The 16831-nt window shown below is 40.8% G+C and overlaps 1 protein-coding gene across 4 annotated transcripts; it reads left to right on the top strand.

Annotated features, from left to right (window-relative positions):
* The first annotated feature begins 4960 nt into the window (after positions 1 to 4960).
* hexb (hexosaminidase B (beta polypeptide)) lies at positions 4961 to 15187 on the top strand. Of its 4 annotated transcripts, none has more exons than XM_020465536.2 (14): positions 4961 to 5313; positions 5580 to 5725; positions 6364 to 6429; positions 6880 to 6926; positions 7217 to 7327; positions 7466 to 7567; positions 7877 to 8009; positions 8208 to 8388; positions 8740 to 8826; positions 8996 to 9068; positions 10983 to 11157; positions 12939 to 13029; positions 13144 to 13248; positions 14879 to 15187. In XM_020465536.2, the coding sequence occupies exons 1-14, from the start codon at positions 5060 to 5062 to the stop codon at positions 14940 to 14942; spliced, it is 1635 nt and encodes a 544-aa protein (XP_020321125.1). In that variant the 5' UTR covers positions 4961 to 5059; the 3' UTR covers positions 14943 to 15187. The 4 variants fall into 4 exon arrangements, with proteins under 4 accessions (XP_020321125.1, XP_020321124.1, XP_031664912.1 ...); XM_020465535.2 differs by lacking the exon at positions 10983 to 11157 and adding an exon at positions 12246 to 12426 and having other exon boundaries at positions 5004 to 5313; XM_031809052.1 differs by having other exon boundaries at positions 5004 to 5313; positions 12939 to 13248.
* The last annotated feature ends 1644 nt before the right edge of the window (positions 15188 to 16831 follow it).

Below are 16831 nucleotides of genomic sequence, written 5' to 3'. Positions count from 1 at the left end.
ATGGCAAGGTGGAGGTAATAAAACAGTAAACTAGTGTGAAAGCCAGGGAGAGAGCCCAACTGCCGACTCACATCCTAGAGTGTGAATATTTACTCATCTGCAGAACTTTATTACAAACGGAAGTTTGACAGACGAACTGGATCGTGATCCATGAGTAGGGCTATACTAGCGCTTCTCGTGGCTCCAATCGTAAGCATTGGCTCATTCCACATCCAACGCTGAACCGAAGCTCTTTCTTAACCTTTATAAGACTTGTTTGAGATACGTTTTTAGAAACATTTGGAGCTTAACCTTCATATCAGCAAGAATCATTTTCAAAAAAACAAAACGTGTTGTAACTGAAAAATACTTTTGGTTGCTGTTAACATCCAAGGACCTTACTTGTTATGTTCAGAAACAAACAGGTCCTGGAAGCCAAAACAGCCAAATACTCCATTATAAACATGAATTGATTCTAAGTTATGGTATGGTTCTAGAAACATAAAGCCCTCTTCTTTCATATAACATCCCAATCATTTCACAAATGCTAAATATACACATACTCTACACTGTTTCAACTTGCTTTAAGGGTCGGCTCACCTACACTCCTTAACAGTACATTCTTGGGACAGGCCTATACACTCTGTAATGTAGGCTTTTATGTGCTCATATTTTTTGCATCGTATTCTACTGGATAAAATGCACCAGATATTATTTACATGAGGCTTCATTTGAATTCCAGGAAGTCCATTTCCATACATTTTTTATAACTTCCTCATGGAGTATTGATGTGTTTCATCATCAACATTTTGTATGCAGGGCCTAGTGGCTTGTGCCATCATACATTCCTAATAGCCACTCAAGCACAGGTGTAATCTCGGTTAACCCAGAATTGAAGTCTTGTGTAATTGGTCAGCTCCTCAATTAACACACTGAATCTGTCCATGAAAGATTAGCACAGGCGTGAGATTGCAAATATTCACCTGCACTTTGCTATGTCGATCTTTGGTTTGGTCCTTTGCCCATAGCAGCAAATATAAAATAATGGCAATAATTCCATACGGATACATTTAATTACCGTAGGCACATATCAAAGGTGTACACGGTGAGGACGATAAGAATAACGCTTTTTTTCATACAGGCCTCTCTTTGACTGAATGCACTCCATACCTGTGCATAGCCGCAGAATGTGGTTTGGGGTTGGGGGGTGGGTAAGTGTCCCGTGAAAATCTCACTCTTAAAAGCTTATCTGTTAAGTCCCAACTAATGTTGTTGACTTGTCCTATATTTGTATTTGTGGCCAAAGCATAAATTAGAAAATAAACTCTTCAAAAATCCCACCTCAAACTAAAAATAATGCTGCTATTTCCTCATAAATAATGAACATCGTGTTTTTTTGTAGAGACATCTCATTGGCTGAGCTGGCCAATCAGCTCATAAGTATTATGTAGAGTTAGGGGTTCAGCCAAACTCTTTCTCTTTTGGAAAGGTAGCAACAGTCAAAATAGTCAGTATGCTGGCAGAGCTTAAATGCTCCAAAGCCATAGGCCTGGATAATATTCCTGCAATGTTTCTAATAGATTCTGCTGAGCAAATTGGCCCTTGTATTAAGCATATTGTTAATCTCTCTCTTGAACAAGGCACCTTTCCCAGGGACATGAAACAAGCTAAAGTTATACCTCTGTATAAGAAGGGGATCAAATCTGGCCCTGGGAATTATAGGCCTGTATTTATCCTCTGTGTAACATCAAAGATCCTGGAGAGAATTATACATGAGCAAATGTATGAATATGTTAACAAACAGGGTCTAATGTATGATTTTCAGTCGGGTTTTAGAAAAACATACTCCACTGATTCATGTCTACTTTACTTGACTGACTTCATCAGGAAAGAGATTGATGAGGGGAATCTCTGTGGTATGGTACTGCTTGACCTACAGAAGACCTTTGATACAGTTAACCACTGTCTCCCAATCTCCAAACTGGAGCCACTGGGGTTAAGCAGTATCCCTCTAGGCTGGATAAAGTCCTATTTATCAGGAAGGGAGCAAGTAGTAGTGGTTAATGGTTCACTGTTTCAGGCTAAACCAATGAGTTGTGGTGTTCCGCAGGGAAGCGTGCTTGGGTCTCTGCTGTTTTTATTGTATATTAATTTATATGAAAGATGCTTGTTCTTGCCGTCTTTTTCTTTATGCGGATGACTCTACACTTCTGGTGTCTCACAAAAGTAAAACTATGTTGGAGAGTATACTTAGCACAGAGCTTACTAACATTAGCAAATGGCATGGAGATAATAAGCTATCTCTGCACTTAGGGAAAACTGAAGAAATTATTTTTGGATCCAGACCTAAATTATGTAGGTTGTCTGAAATCAGAGTGAAGTTAGGGGGTGAGGTGCTGACTACTAAAACCTCTGTTAGCTACTTGGGATGTATCCTTGATGGAAGCTTGGGAGGTGTGAACATGGCCAATAAGGTGCTAGGGAAGGTTAATGCCAGGACTAAGTTTTTGGTTAGAAAAGCTGCTTGATAAGGACTCCATGAAAGTGCTAGCTACTGCCCTCATTCAATGCCATTTTGACTATGCTAGTACTTCCTGGTTTGGGGGCTTATCTAAACTTATGAAGAGGAAGCTCCAGATAGCCCAGAATAAGATCAGGGTAGTATTGAAGGTGAGTCCACATACTCACATAGGCAGGAGCTGCTTTCAGGAACTAAACTGGCTGCCTGTTGAGGCTAGTGTGTCCCAGATTAGACTAGGTTTGGTTTACAGGAGTATTTATGGTCCTGCGCCCAGATATCTAAGTGATTACTTTCCTCGTGTTAGGGATGCACACAATCACAGCACCAGAGCAGGTGTTGCTGCTTATACAGGTTCAAGAGTAATGCTGGAAAAGGTACTTTTCTTGTATACTGAGGCCTCAGAATGGAATGAGTTGCCTCTGCCTATAAAAACAACGTCCTCTCTGGACAGCTTTAAAAATATGTTTGATGTCCTCTGTGCCCATATGAATAACCCCTTTGATGTAACTGGAATGATGAGATAGATGTTCTTTTATGTTTTTGTTTTATTATTTCACTGCCATACTGTGTTCGATTTTGTATAGCCATCTTGTCTCAAGAGGACCACAACGGAAAATAAGTCCCAGACTTTATTGTGTGTTATCCTCGGTGCTTGTTTTTTTTAAATGGTCGAATTAATAAACTAAACTAAACTGTTGTTGGGGTATGGCAACACCATTCAAACACAGAAAAACTGCTTTAGACACCTTGCTCTTTGAAGTTTGTAGAATCAACTCTCAAGCATGAAAACAAGGACATATCCTTGCATCAGAAATTAAAATATGAGGTGATGCAATATTCTGCAGTGTCCTAACAAATACATTTTAGACTATGTTAATGGCCATCAGAGTTCTTTCTATAAGCAAAATGAAAGACATCTTATAATCAGTATCAAAGTACAAACACCTGGGTATGCATCCAGGAGTAATGTAATATTCCAAACATATTATATTCCAAGAGGTCGATGTTGATACACTTCAATATCGTAGACACACAAAATAGAAGTTTAAGACAGTTAAATATCGTACATATCATTGAAAATATGAAATATATCAGAATTGTTCATTGTAAATAATGTTTGTTTAGCATTGGCTCTTTTAGAATAATTACATTTTTGGGGAAGGAAAACCATTTCACTCATATTGTAAATAGTTATAGATCATATTTCATAGAAATCTTGAAACACTGGACAGCTACTTTAAGTGGAATATACATTTTGCATGCCTGGGCCTTACAGCATAAATTAGTTCATATTTGTTAAATTGTACAGACACCACAGCACGATATGATTTAGATGTATATACTGTACATTACTTGGCATGCAACATTGACAACATTTAAAAAGCTTAACTGTAGAAAGATCTTGTCTGATCAAATTCTCCCAAATCAAGTTAGAAATGGTGAAATGTGGAGATTTTATTTATTTTTATGTATTATTTAACTAGGCAAGTCAGTTAAGAACAAATTCTTATTTACAATGATGGCCTACCAAAAGGTAAAAGGCCTCCTGGGGGACAGGGGCTGGGATTTAAAAAAAATATTAGATATAAGTATAGGACCAAACACACATCATGACAAGAGAGACAACACACCACTACATAAAGAGAGACCTAAGACAACAACATAGCAAGGCAGCAACACATGACAACATGGTAGCAGCACAAAACATGGCACAAAAATCATTGTGCACACACAACAGCACAAAGGGCAAGAAGGTAGACACTTATACATCACGCAAAGCAGCCACAACTGTTATTAAGAGTGTCCATGATTAAGTCTTTGAATGAAGAGATATCGATGATGAATGAAAAACTAAATGATACGGAAACAACTTTGAAACGTCATCATCACCAATGATTTTGTGAATCACTTATTTAAATGACAACAACGCCACTTGCTGGACAAAATTCACGCTTGAGGGTTGAGCCTGCAAAGTTCAATGAGCAAGGAGTCAAAAGTCTTTATAGCTGAACATCGAGCATTCGTTTGTTTAGGCAGCCGGTAATATGTGACCATAAGAACTGTCATAAGATTACCTTTCAACCTGTCTATTATGTATTTTGTCCATTTGCTTATTGTTCCCTAATGTATTTCTGTGGCAATAAGTCTTCGGTCCATCTGGTGAGAATGAGAGCAATTATGAAAATTAACATATCTAATCATGGTGTGGTGTGTTTCTGCAGATATTCTCGACATTAGTTAGTAAGTATTTAAAATAAATAGCCTCGGTCTCTGACTGAGGACATTTTTAACTCTCAGGAATAACCTGAATAAATTGTTTTATGCATATATGAATTTAACAAACAATTACACTATGCGTTCACGAATACATCACATTATATATTGTTTTACGGTTTTTGCTCAATAATACATTTTTAAAAATGAAATGTTCTGATTTGTTAGTTAACATTTCCGCATTGATTTTAAGCCCCGCCCTCTCCAGGCTATATTACCAAAACACCCCCACTGTCTCGCCAATTGTCAGCTGACTGGTAGTTGGCAATACAGTAGTTGTACATCATGATCGCGACGCTGAAGTTTACAACATTATTACTTGCTGTTGTTGTCTGCCGGGCAACGCAAGATTATGGTTATAAAGATGTCGAGGAGCCTACCCTGGGCGATTCTCAGTATGGATCTCTCTGGCCGTTGCCTCAGAAAGTCCAAATGTCAACTGTAGCATTCAAACTCAGCGGTGTTAGTTTCCAGATAGTTGACGCGAAAGAATCGTCTTCCGGTGCGAGCTGCAGCCTTCTTCAAAATGCATATCGAAGGTAATATGTGATTGTGAATGAATAGCCGCCTACGTATTTTCAAAGACAGGCCTACTGTAATGTAAATGTTTGTTTGGCGTTGGCTCTGTTAAATTTGAAATCATTCACGTTTTAGTTAAATTGTATTAAAATACAACTTAAGTGAAAGCCTACTTCTGAAAAACGTTGTGTGCTATATGAATGTTGAATGTGTTATATGCACAGAAATTCCCCGTTTTTTCACATAGTCACGTGAACTGGTTTGTTCTTACTTCCTTGTCCTGCAGGTATGACGAATACATATTCCCCATTTCCAGAATGCAAGGGCAAAACAAAAAGAAGGCATTTGCCTCTGTGTCTGAGTTACAGGTGTGGATCACATCAGCTGACTCTGAGTGTGACAACTACCCAAGTGTGACATCTGACGAGTCATGTGAGTGCCCTGGCATGATGTTTGTCTTCCTTGTTGGTGCTCTAAGCCAGGTACCGTATTCACAAAGCATCTCGGAGTATGCTGATATAGGATCAGATTTCCCTTTTAGATCATAATGAATATGATTATATGTACAGGGAGACCTGCTCCGAGATCAGCGCTTTTCCTCTGAATTCAGACCCAAGTTTGCAAGGTTGGGACTCTAGCAGGGTAAATACAAATAGTATAGTCGAGGGGCCTTCCCAGTGGGATTGAGGCCCGGGTCTCGTCATCCTACATCAGTGTTTATGAAGGTATTATCCCCCAGTAGACAGAGAAAGATTACCTAGAATGTCTTGGAAGATAATAGGTCAGTAGGCATAAGACCACCGGGTCTTTGTTGTTAAGACACTTAGCTACTGTTTCATGAATGCACACCACTAGTGCAAGTTTGGTCTTAGCTGTGTCTTAAGGCCCCAGACTAAAAAAGAGAAACTAACATGCATTTACTTACTCATCAAAGAAGAAACCTCCACTTACCTAGATGGGTAACAGTGACATATGCATGCAATTTAAATCAGTGGGCATTATCAGATTTGTAATTTTTTTTAAAGAACAACCATAGGATTGACAGTCTTCTTTCTGCTGCCTGTCCACAGACGAACTCTCGGTGGACTCTCCTGTTGCTGTGCTGAAAGCACCTAAGGTGTGGGGCGCGCTGAGAGGTAGGGGTCATGGCTTTTATGCTAGACACACATACTTTTTTTGCTATGTTTATAGTCTTGAAAGAAGTTTGGTCACACCTGTGAGGCCTTCTTCTATTTACATACCTATATTGTTATAACGTTTCACTTGTTTTCATAACGCTTGTGCAACTTCTGTGGTTGCGTTGCATAGCATCTTGTGTCTTGACCTTGAAAGCTACAGGAAATGTTGTAATTCATACCTGCGTACTGAGAGGAAAGCGTGCAAGTTAGCATTTCATTGTACTGTGTACAACACTACACTGTATCCTGTGCAGATTACAATAAACTTTGATTTGATTAGATTTGAGACTATATACATATCCAAGATGTTTACAGTGTGTTGTAAAGCATGTGCTTACAATCCTGTTGTGGTTGTTCTGTGATTCTGTTGATTAATCATTGTCTATGTGTGTCACTTTTTATTACCAGGTCTGGAGACTTTTAGCCAGTTGGTGTATGAGGATGAATATGGAGCAGTAAGTTGACATGAGTGCCATATGAATAGAGGCCTCGCCTGAACACAAGTCACATGATGGAGGAAGTAGCCTACCTTACTGGTTTACAGTAGCTCTATTCCAAGTCATTCTAATGCATCAAACGCATTTGGCAATTCAGTTCCCAGCAACTTAGCAAGCTATTTTCAATTCCACATTGTGGTTTTTGCCTCAGAAGTATTAATCAAATTGATTAAATTGTAGAAATATTTCAATGGTACTTCTATTTTTTTTAATGGATAATTTTCAATTTCTTTGTTTTATTTTCACAGAAAAGCATCAATAGGACAGAGATCCAGGACTTTCCACGGTTTACACATCGAGGCCTCTTATTGGACAGCTCTCGTCACTTCCTGCCCATCAAAGTCATCTTAGCCAATCTGGTTAGAGGATGATACATGTGATTTCTGATTTCAGTTCACTTGGTTGTTGTTATGGTTAAATTAATTTGTATATTAATGGCATAACATTACATAACATAATGTCATCATCAACCTCATTCTCCCCTTACCCACACACAGGAAGCAATGGCGTGGAACAAATTCAATGTGTTCCACTGGCACATAGTAGATGACCCCTCCTTCCCCTACATGAGCCGTACCTTCCCACAGCTGAGCCAGCAGGTGAGTGGGTAGGCAGACGTTGTTATCAATAGCCTGGTCCCATTTAAGCTGCTATACCTACAGCTTTCACACACCTGAAAAGACCAGATGGGCAAAGGTCATATGGCAAAAAAATGTAATGCTGAAAAGTATATGGTGGGAGTGTCACAAGCCTTGTGGTCTTGGTGGATCTATCACTGTATTGCTTACAACAAATCAGTCATTTCAAAGTTGTAAAGGTATAAACTACTCAATGCATATCCATATGTATATAATGATTCCCTTTTGTGTATGACAGCTTTTGTTTTGATGTATCGTTTTTTTCTGCAGGGAGCATACCACCCGTACACGCATGTGTACACGCCCTCTGACGTGAAGATGATCATTGAGTTTGCTCGCCTCAGGGGCATTCGTGTCGTCTCTGAGTTTGACACCCCTGGACACACTCAGTCATGGGGCAAAGGTGAGTGTGGGGTCACTTAGGGGTTATTTCAGATGAAAGTCCTCTGGCTGTATCAAGTGGTTTATATCTAGGGGGTCAGGGTAGTCTTTTGTCCTTTTAGACATGCACATTTGCATAATGTTTTTGTACGAATTGAAATATGCAGCTACCTGATATTGCATTGGTTTTATCTGCTCCTCTCTCATGCCCCCTTTCCAGGCCAGAAGGACCTACTGACCCCCTGTTACTCTGGAGCCAGCCCCTCTGGCTCGTTTGGACCGGTCAACCCTATCCTCAACACCACCTATGACTTCATGGCCATGTTCTTCAAGGAGGTCAGCACAGTGTTCCCTGACGCCTATATCCATCTAGGAGGAGACGAGGTTGACTTCAGCTGCTGGTGAGAGGCTTATAAGGACATTTTATATTTGTAATTTAGCAGACACTTTTATCCAGGGTGACTGGCAATCGGTGCATATAACAACTATGTTGAGCAGGGAGAAACAACCACATAAGTCATTGCTAGTAGACCCTAGCAGATATTTCTTTCAAACGTTACATAATCAAAGTCTAAATATTCAGCACCAACTGACCCACAGACTCCTTATCCACTACAAAGGTACAGTTGTCAACAGCCATGTGACTCTGGCTTGTTTGACAGTCAATGGAAATGAAAACGGTACTGTGGGCTGTCTCCGCCAACATCAAGCACATCAATAAAAACACTACTTTCTGCCTCTGTGATCCACAGGAAGTCCAACCCAGACATCCAGAAGTTCATGGCGCAGCAAGGCTTTGGGACGGACTACAGCAAGCTGGAGTCTTTCTACATTCAGAGGTGTGTGGCTTCAGTTAGACATGGCCTTAAAGTGAAGCAAATGAAGTAATTCGGCCAACCTATAAAAAAAAAAAACACTAACTTCCGTATATTCTAAAAAATGTCCCACTCCATTGTCCGAAGATGAATTATTCATATTATCATGTGGTTATTTTCTGTCACATGATAGGCTCTTGGATATTGTCACCACTACCAACAAGGGCTACATGATCTGGCAGGAGGTGATTGACAATGGAGTTAAGGTAACAGCAGCAGCATTTATTAGCACAGGCAGAGAGAAAAGCAGCCTCTTTGATATTTAGAAATCAGACTCATTTTCTGAAGTGAAATTCTAATATTTCTATGATCAAAATATCTTCAGTTATCGTTGAAGTCGGAAGGTTACATACACTTAGGTTGGAGTCATTAAAACTCGTTTTTCAACCAAATTTCTTGTTAACAAACTATAGTTTTGGCAAGTCGGTTAGGACATCTACTTTGCATGACACAAGTAATTTTTCCAACAATTGTTTAAAGACAGTGAATTATAAGAGAAATAAATCTATCACAATTCCAGTGGGTCAGAATTTTACATAAACTAAATTGACTGTGCCTTTTAAACAGCTTGGAAAATGATGTGATGGCTTTAGAAGCTTCTGATAGGCTAATTTACATCATTTGAGTCAAATGTATTTCAAGGCCTTCCTTCAAACTCAGTGCCTCTTTGCTTGACATTATGGGAAAATCTAAAGAAATCAGCCAAGACCTCAGGAAAAATTGGAAGGAGATGCGTTCTGTCTCATAGAGATGAATGCACTTTGGTGCAAATCAATCCCAGAACAACAACAAAGGACCTTGTGAAGATGCTGGAGGAAACCGGTACAAAAGTATCTATATCCACAGTAAAATGAGTCTTATATCGACATAACCTGAAAGGCCGCTCAGAAAGGAAGAAGCCACTGCTCCAAAACCGCCATAAAAAGGCCAGACTACGGTTTGCCACTTTACATGGGGACAAATATCATACTTTTGGAGAAATGTCCTCTGGTCTGATGAAAAAAAAAAAAATGCTGTTTGGCCATAATGACCATTGTTATGTTTGGAGGAAAAAGGGGGAGGCTTGCAAGCCGAAGAACACCATCCTAACCGGGAAGCACGGGGGTGGCAGCATCATGTTGTGGGGGTTCTTTGCTGCAGGAGGGACTGGTGCACTTCATAAAATAGATGGCATCATGAAGAAGTAAAATGATGTGGATATATTGAAGCAACATCTCAAGACATCAGTCAGGAAGTTAAAGCTTGGTTGCAAATGGGTCTTCCAAATGGACAATGACCCCAAGCAAACTTCCAAAGTTGTGGCAAAATGGCTTAAGGACAACAAAGTCAAAGTATTGGAGTGGCCATCACAAAGCCCTGACCTCAATCCTATAGAACATTTGTGGGCAGAACTGAAAAGGCGTGTGCGAGCAAGGAGGCCTACAAACCTGGCTCGGTTACATCAACTCTGTCAGGAAGAATGGGCCAAAATTCAGCCAACTTATTGTGGGAAGCTAAACCATTTAAAGGCAATGCTACCAAATACTAATTGAGTAAATGTAAACTTCTGACCCACTGAAAGAAAATTCATTCTCTCTACTATTCTGACATTTCACATTCTTAAAATAAAGTGGTGATCCTAACTGACCTAAGACTGGGCATTTGTACTAGGACTAAATGTCAGGTATTGTGAAAAACGGAGTTTAAATGTATTTGGCTAAGGTGTATAATCTTCTGACTTTAACTGTACCTTATTCACTTCTTACCTGGTATTTACATACATAGTAGTGCATGTGGCTTCATGGCTTGGCTTCTATATATGTGTGTATAATATTATTATATATTTTTTTTCCCCTGTTAGAGTAACAAAGTAAAAGCTAATACTATCTCCTAACCACCACCAGACCTGTGTTTCAAATACTGAAAAAATGTATTTATCTGTGCCTGTTTTTGAGCTTGCCTGGCTTAATAAACCAATAGAAAAGTCCCAGAACTGCAAATCCCGCCCATCTGGCACTCCAGGCAGACTCAAGCTAGCGCTGAAAGTATTAGAATACATTTATTTCAAACCAATGTCTGACCACCACAGCCGCAAATAATAAACATGCTTTCTGAGTAACATGTCAGTGTAATACTTGCAGCTGAAGTCAAACACAGTAGTGCATGTGTGGATGGGGAACAAGTTTGAAGAGGAGCTTCAGAAGGTGACGGAGGCGGGCTTCACCACCATCCTCTCCGCCCCCTGGTACCTAGATTACATTAGCTACGGACAGGACTGGCAGAAGTACTACAAGGTCGAGCCACTCAGCTTCAATGGTCAGTTATCTTCATCAGACACCTCCCTTTTGTTGGACCCCAGTAAGATTTGCTGACGTTATGGCGTCAGCTAATGGGGATCCTAATAAAAAAAATATGTCATCTTCATCAGATAGTGTTTTAAAAAAAAAAAAAAAAAAAAAAAAAGAGGACCGGGTTCTAGGAGATCTGGAATAGCTCTGAGTTTTGGACTAACATTGCCGTGGTTGAAAATGCAAAAATTGTCCTTTCAAATTTGAATGACTTCATTCAACAGGTCTGCACTTGAATATTACACCGCAGTATCATATTGAAACATCTGCTCTCTGGACCAAAGTTGTAGTGTATAGAGTTTTTTTTTTTTTTTTTTGTGTGTGTGTTTTAGACCAGCACGGTAAACCTGACATACACATTTTTTTGTATCCAGCTTTGGTTCATGGTAAAGCTGGAGGTTGTTGTTGGGTAAACCAGTTAGGGCTGTGCATTGCCTTTGCTTGGTATTCATTTAGGTTCTGGTCTAGGTTGAGGCCTATGTCTGTCTTGTTTGGTTTGTACTGGGACATTGAACTTCTTGATTTGATCATTGTTGCTTGCTGCAGCGCGTTTGGCTTTCCAGATACTAGCCCTGACAACTCTTGCATGTTCACTTGGCGTACATGATTCATGGCTTCACAGCGCTGCTCTTATTTTGGGGTACATTCAAGATCAGCAACACTGTAACATGTTGAACATTGTAAGCAACAAGTTGATGTAAAACCTTACAAATCCAGCCAACTTCAGAACTTTACTCCATTTTGTTTTGTGATGCCCCACCATGAAAAGAGAGACACCCATGTGTTGAAGACCACCTCACTGGAAGCATCTTGCAAGGGGACAGCTTCAATTTGTCACTTCTCTACAACTTTGTTTTGCGTCTTGAATGTACCCAGAGGCACGCTTATCCATGGAGGGCTCTCCTGTGGCATATTCTTTCTTCTTTTTAAGTTTCTTCACCCCCCCCACAAAAAAAATACTTGTAGTACTAATACTACACCTAAATACTAAGGATACTCCTCAATCACACTTTGCATGTATATCTACAGTATGTGATGTGTGTCTACTGTATGTAGCTGAAGGCAGACACGCTAATCCACGTGTGGAAAGGCAACCAGCAGCAGTACCAGGCTGAGATGGCAAGGGTCACAGCATCAGGCTACCAGGCCCTGCTCTCCACACCCTGGTACCTGAACCGCATCTCCTACGGCCAAGACTGGCAGGCCGCTTACAAGGCAGACCCACAGGACTTTAATGGTGTGTGTGTCTATCTGGACACTTTAGGCAGATGCTTTATTTCTGAAAAAAATACTACTCTTTGCTGTGTGATAAAAAAAAAAAAAAAAAAAATTACGGTTGGAGTTTTATATTTTACATCGACTGGTCGCGAAGAAGAAACCTCCCTGTATATTTACATTAGGGCAGCAAGGACCAATACATTGACTTTTATTGTTTGTGATAAAGGAAGACTTTGCCCTAACCATGCTGTTCTAAATTGATAGACCTGTGTCATACGAGTCCGCTAAGGTCCAACCCACCTGCTCTGAGCCTGAACAGGGAAAACGCCTTCTGTGCCAAAAGCCATCCACTTCTGTCTTGTGATCCGATGGTCATGCGTTTTTGTTTCTGTGCAACCCTGTTGACTGAAGTAGTAGAATGAATAACTCCATTCACATCATTTAAAGATTAAATGCAGAATGGGGCAGACAGAAACTTTTCTGTGTGATTGCCTCCTGACCCCTGAATTACATTTGACCTTGTGAACCCAGGCACAGATGCTCAGAAGAAGCTGGTGGTCGGCGGAGAGGCCTGTCTGTGGGGGGAATACGTGGACGCTACCAACCTGACCCCCAGACTCTGGTACGCTGCAGACAAACCCAAATGTAAAAAAAAAAATCTTAGAAGATACCTTTCCTCTCCATCCATTTTACACTGCACTGTCTGTAATGTTAGATGTTTCCCTCCTATCCCCAGGCCCCGTGCCAGTGCTGTGGGGGAGCGGTTGTGGAGTGACAAGGATGTGAAAGACACAAACGATGCTTATAGTCGTCTGATCCAGCACCGCTGTCGCATGGTCCAGTAAGTTGCCCCCATAGAGAAACGTACTGTTCTATTTAATTATGTAGCTTATTATAAGATTTGAGGCAAAAAAAACTCTTGACTCAAGTATACAGTTGTGGCCAAAAGTTTTGAGAATGACACAAATATTAATTTCCACAAAGTTTGCTGCTTCATTGTCTTTAGATATTTTTGTCAGATGTTACTATGGAATACTGAAGTATAATTACAAGCATTTCATAAGTGTCCAAAGGCTTTTATTGGCAATGACATGAAGTTGATGCAGAGAGTCAATATTTGCAGTGTTGACCCTTCTTTTTCAAAACCTCTGCAATCTGCCCCGGCATGTTGTCATTTAACTTCTGGGCCACATCCTGACTGATGGCAGCCCATTCTTGCATAATCAATGCTTGGAGTTTGTCAGAATTTGTGGGGTTTTGTTTGTCCACCCGCATCTTGAGGATTGACCAAGTTCTCAATGGGATTAAGGTCTGGGGAGTTTCCTGGCCATGGACCCAAAATATTAATATTTTGTTCCCCGAGTCCTGTCCGCTTAGTTATCACTTTTGCCTTATGGCAAGGTGCTCCGTCATGCTGGAAAACGCATTGTTCATCACCAAACTGTTCCTGGATGGTTGGAAGAAGTTGCTCTCGAAGGATGTTGGTACCATTCTTTATTCGTGGCTGTGTTCTTAGGCAAAATTGTGAGCTCACTCCCTTGGCTGAGAAGCAACCCCACACATAAATGGTCTCAGGATGCTTTACTGTTGGCATGACACAGGACTGATGGTAGCTCTCACCTTGTCTTCTCCGGAAAAGCTTTTTGAAGGATGCCCAAAAAAACCTGAAAGGGGATTCAGAGAAATTAACCTTTTGCAGAATATCAGTCTGTCCCTGATGTTTTTCCTGGAGAGAAGTGGCTTCTTTACTGCCCTTGACACCAGGCCATCCTCCAAAAGTCTGCCTCACTGTGTGTGCAGATGCACTCACACCTGCCTGCTGCCATTCCTGAGCAAGCTCTGTACTGGTGGTGCCCCGATCCCGCAGCTGAATCAACTTTAGGAGATGGTCCTGGCGCTTGCTGGACTTTCTTGGGCGCCCTGAAGCCTTCTTCACAACAACCTCTCTCCTTGAAGTTCTTGATCCGATAAATGGTTGATTTAGGTGCAATCTTGATCGCAGAAATATCCTTGCCTATGAAGCCCTTTTTGTGCAAAGCAATGATGGCACGTGTTTCCTTGCAGGTAACCATGTTTGACAGGGGAAAAACAATGTTTCCAAGCACCACCCTCCTTTTTGAAGCTTTGTCTGTTATTTGAACTCAATCAGCATTAGTGATCTCCAGCCTTGTCCTCCTCAACACTCACACTTGTGTTAATGAGAGAATCACTGACATGTCAGCTGGTCCTTTTGTGTCAGGGCTGAAATGCAGTGGAAATGTTTTTGGGGGGATTCAGTTCATTTGCATGGCAACGAGGGACTTTGCAATTCATATGATCACTCTTCATAACATTCTGGAGTATATACACAAACTGAGGCAGCAGACTTTGAAAATGTACATTTGTCATTCTCAAAGCTTTTGGTAACACCCTCTTTCTTCCTGTCTTTTCTCTTCCCCCCCCCTTCTATCTGTCTTCTCTTGCTCTACTAGGCGTGGTATACCAGCTGAGCCTCTGTTTACAGGTTACTGTGCACATGAGTACAAAGGGGTATGAGCTGACAGCCACTGTGGGGCTACAACCTGAGAAGCAGCGTTAACCGCAATGAGAGAGAAATAATCTCACAAATCAAACTTGATTGTCTTCATGACTTTATTGATGCACTGATATGAGCCAAATTCTGCCTTTTTTTTTTTAAATTCAGAACAATCCTAATTCCATGCAATGTCACAAATTGATTGGTGTGTAGGAACACCTTTTTATATTAATGTTTATGAATTAAAAGAAACTTTTGCAAAGTTTGTCTGTGTGTAAGCACTACAGTGATAGACACCCGAAGTGCGACGCAGTTTACAGATTCATGGAAATTACACATTGGAACACATCTTTTATACAATTGATATACATTTAATGACTGATACCGCCACTTCTACAATATGTTCAACAGAAGTACTGCATGCCCACATGCATGTTCTTGACCCGATTTTCATGTTTGCACAGCAAACACCCTCACAGGAGTATTTACAGTGCCTTCAGAAATTATTCATACCCATAGACTTTTTCCACATTGTTTTATCATAGCCTGCATTTAAAATGTCACTGGCCCATATTGTCAAAGTGGAATTATGTTTTTTAAAATTAAATGTCTTGATTCAACCCCATTTGTTATGGCAAGCCTAAAGTTCAGGAGCAAAGATGTTCTTACGTTGCATGGACTCCGTGTGCAATAGTGTTTTTTATTTAACCTTGAAGTAGGCAAGTCAGTTAAGAACAAATTCTTATTTACAATGACTGCCAAACCCATATGATGCCGGGAGCCCCTGTTTAAGTTTTTGATTGACTACCCCATCTCTACCCCACACATACAATTATCTGTAATTCCTCAGTCAAGCAGTGAATCTCAAACAGATTTAACCACAAAGACCAGGGAGGTTTTCCAATGCCTTGCAAAGTAGGGCATATATTTTTTTCAAAAGCAGACAAATATCCCTTTGAGCATGGTGAAGTTATCAATACACCCAGTCACCACAAAGACACAGGCGTCCTTCCTATCTCGGTTGCCGGAGAAGAAGGAAACCGCTCATTTCATAAAGGCCAATGGTGACGACAACAGTTAAGAGTTTGATGGGAGAAAACTGAGGACGGCTCAACATCATTGTAGTTAAACCACAATACTAACCTAATTGACCAAAGTGAAAAGAAGGAAACATTTGCAACAAGGCACTAAAGCAGGGTTTCCCAAACTCGGTTCTGGGGCCCCCCCTGGGTGCACATTATACACTGCTCAAAAAAATAAAGGGAACACTAAAATAACCCATCCTAGATCTGAATGAATGAAATATTCTTATTAAATACTTTTTTCTTTACATAGTTGAATGTGCTGACAAAATCACACACAAATTATCAATGGAAATCAACCCATGGAGGTCTGGATTTGGAGTCACACTCAAAATTAAAGTGGAAAACCACATTACAGGCTGATCCAACTTTGATGTAATGTCCTTAAAACAAGTCAAAATGAGGCTCAGTAGTGTGTGTGGCCTCCACGTGCCTGTATGACCTCACTACAACGCCTGGGCATGCTCCTGATGAGGTGGCGGATGGTCTCCTGAGGGATCTCCCAGACCTGGACTAAAGCATCCGCCAACTCCTGGACAGTCTGTGGTGCAACGTGGTGTTGGTGGATGGAGCGAGACATGATGTCCCAGATATGCTCTATTGGATTCAGGTCTGGGGAACGGGCGGGCCAGTCCATAGCATCAATGCCTTCCTCTTGCAGGAACTGCTGACACACTCCAGCCACATGAGGTCTAGCATTGTCTTGCATTAGGAGGGGTCTGAGGATCTAATCTCTGTACCTAATGGCAGTCAGGCTACCTCTGGCGAGCACATGGAGGGCTGTGCGGCCCCCCAAAGAAATGCCACCCCACACCATGACTGAACGT

Source organism: Oncorhynchus kisutch, linkage group LG29 (genome assembly GCF_002021735.2).
Source record: "Oncorhynchus kisutch isolate 150728-3 linkage group LG29, Okis_V2, whole genome shotgun sequence".
In the NCBI taxonomy this organism is placed as follows: domain Eukaryota; kingdom Metazoa; phylum Chordata; class Actinopteri; order Salmoniformes; family Salmonidae; genus Oncorhynchus; species Oncorhynchus kisutch.
The sequence above is the reverse complement of the archived record's forward strand: the minus strand, read 5'-3'. Positions and strand labels throughout refer to the sequence as shown.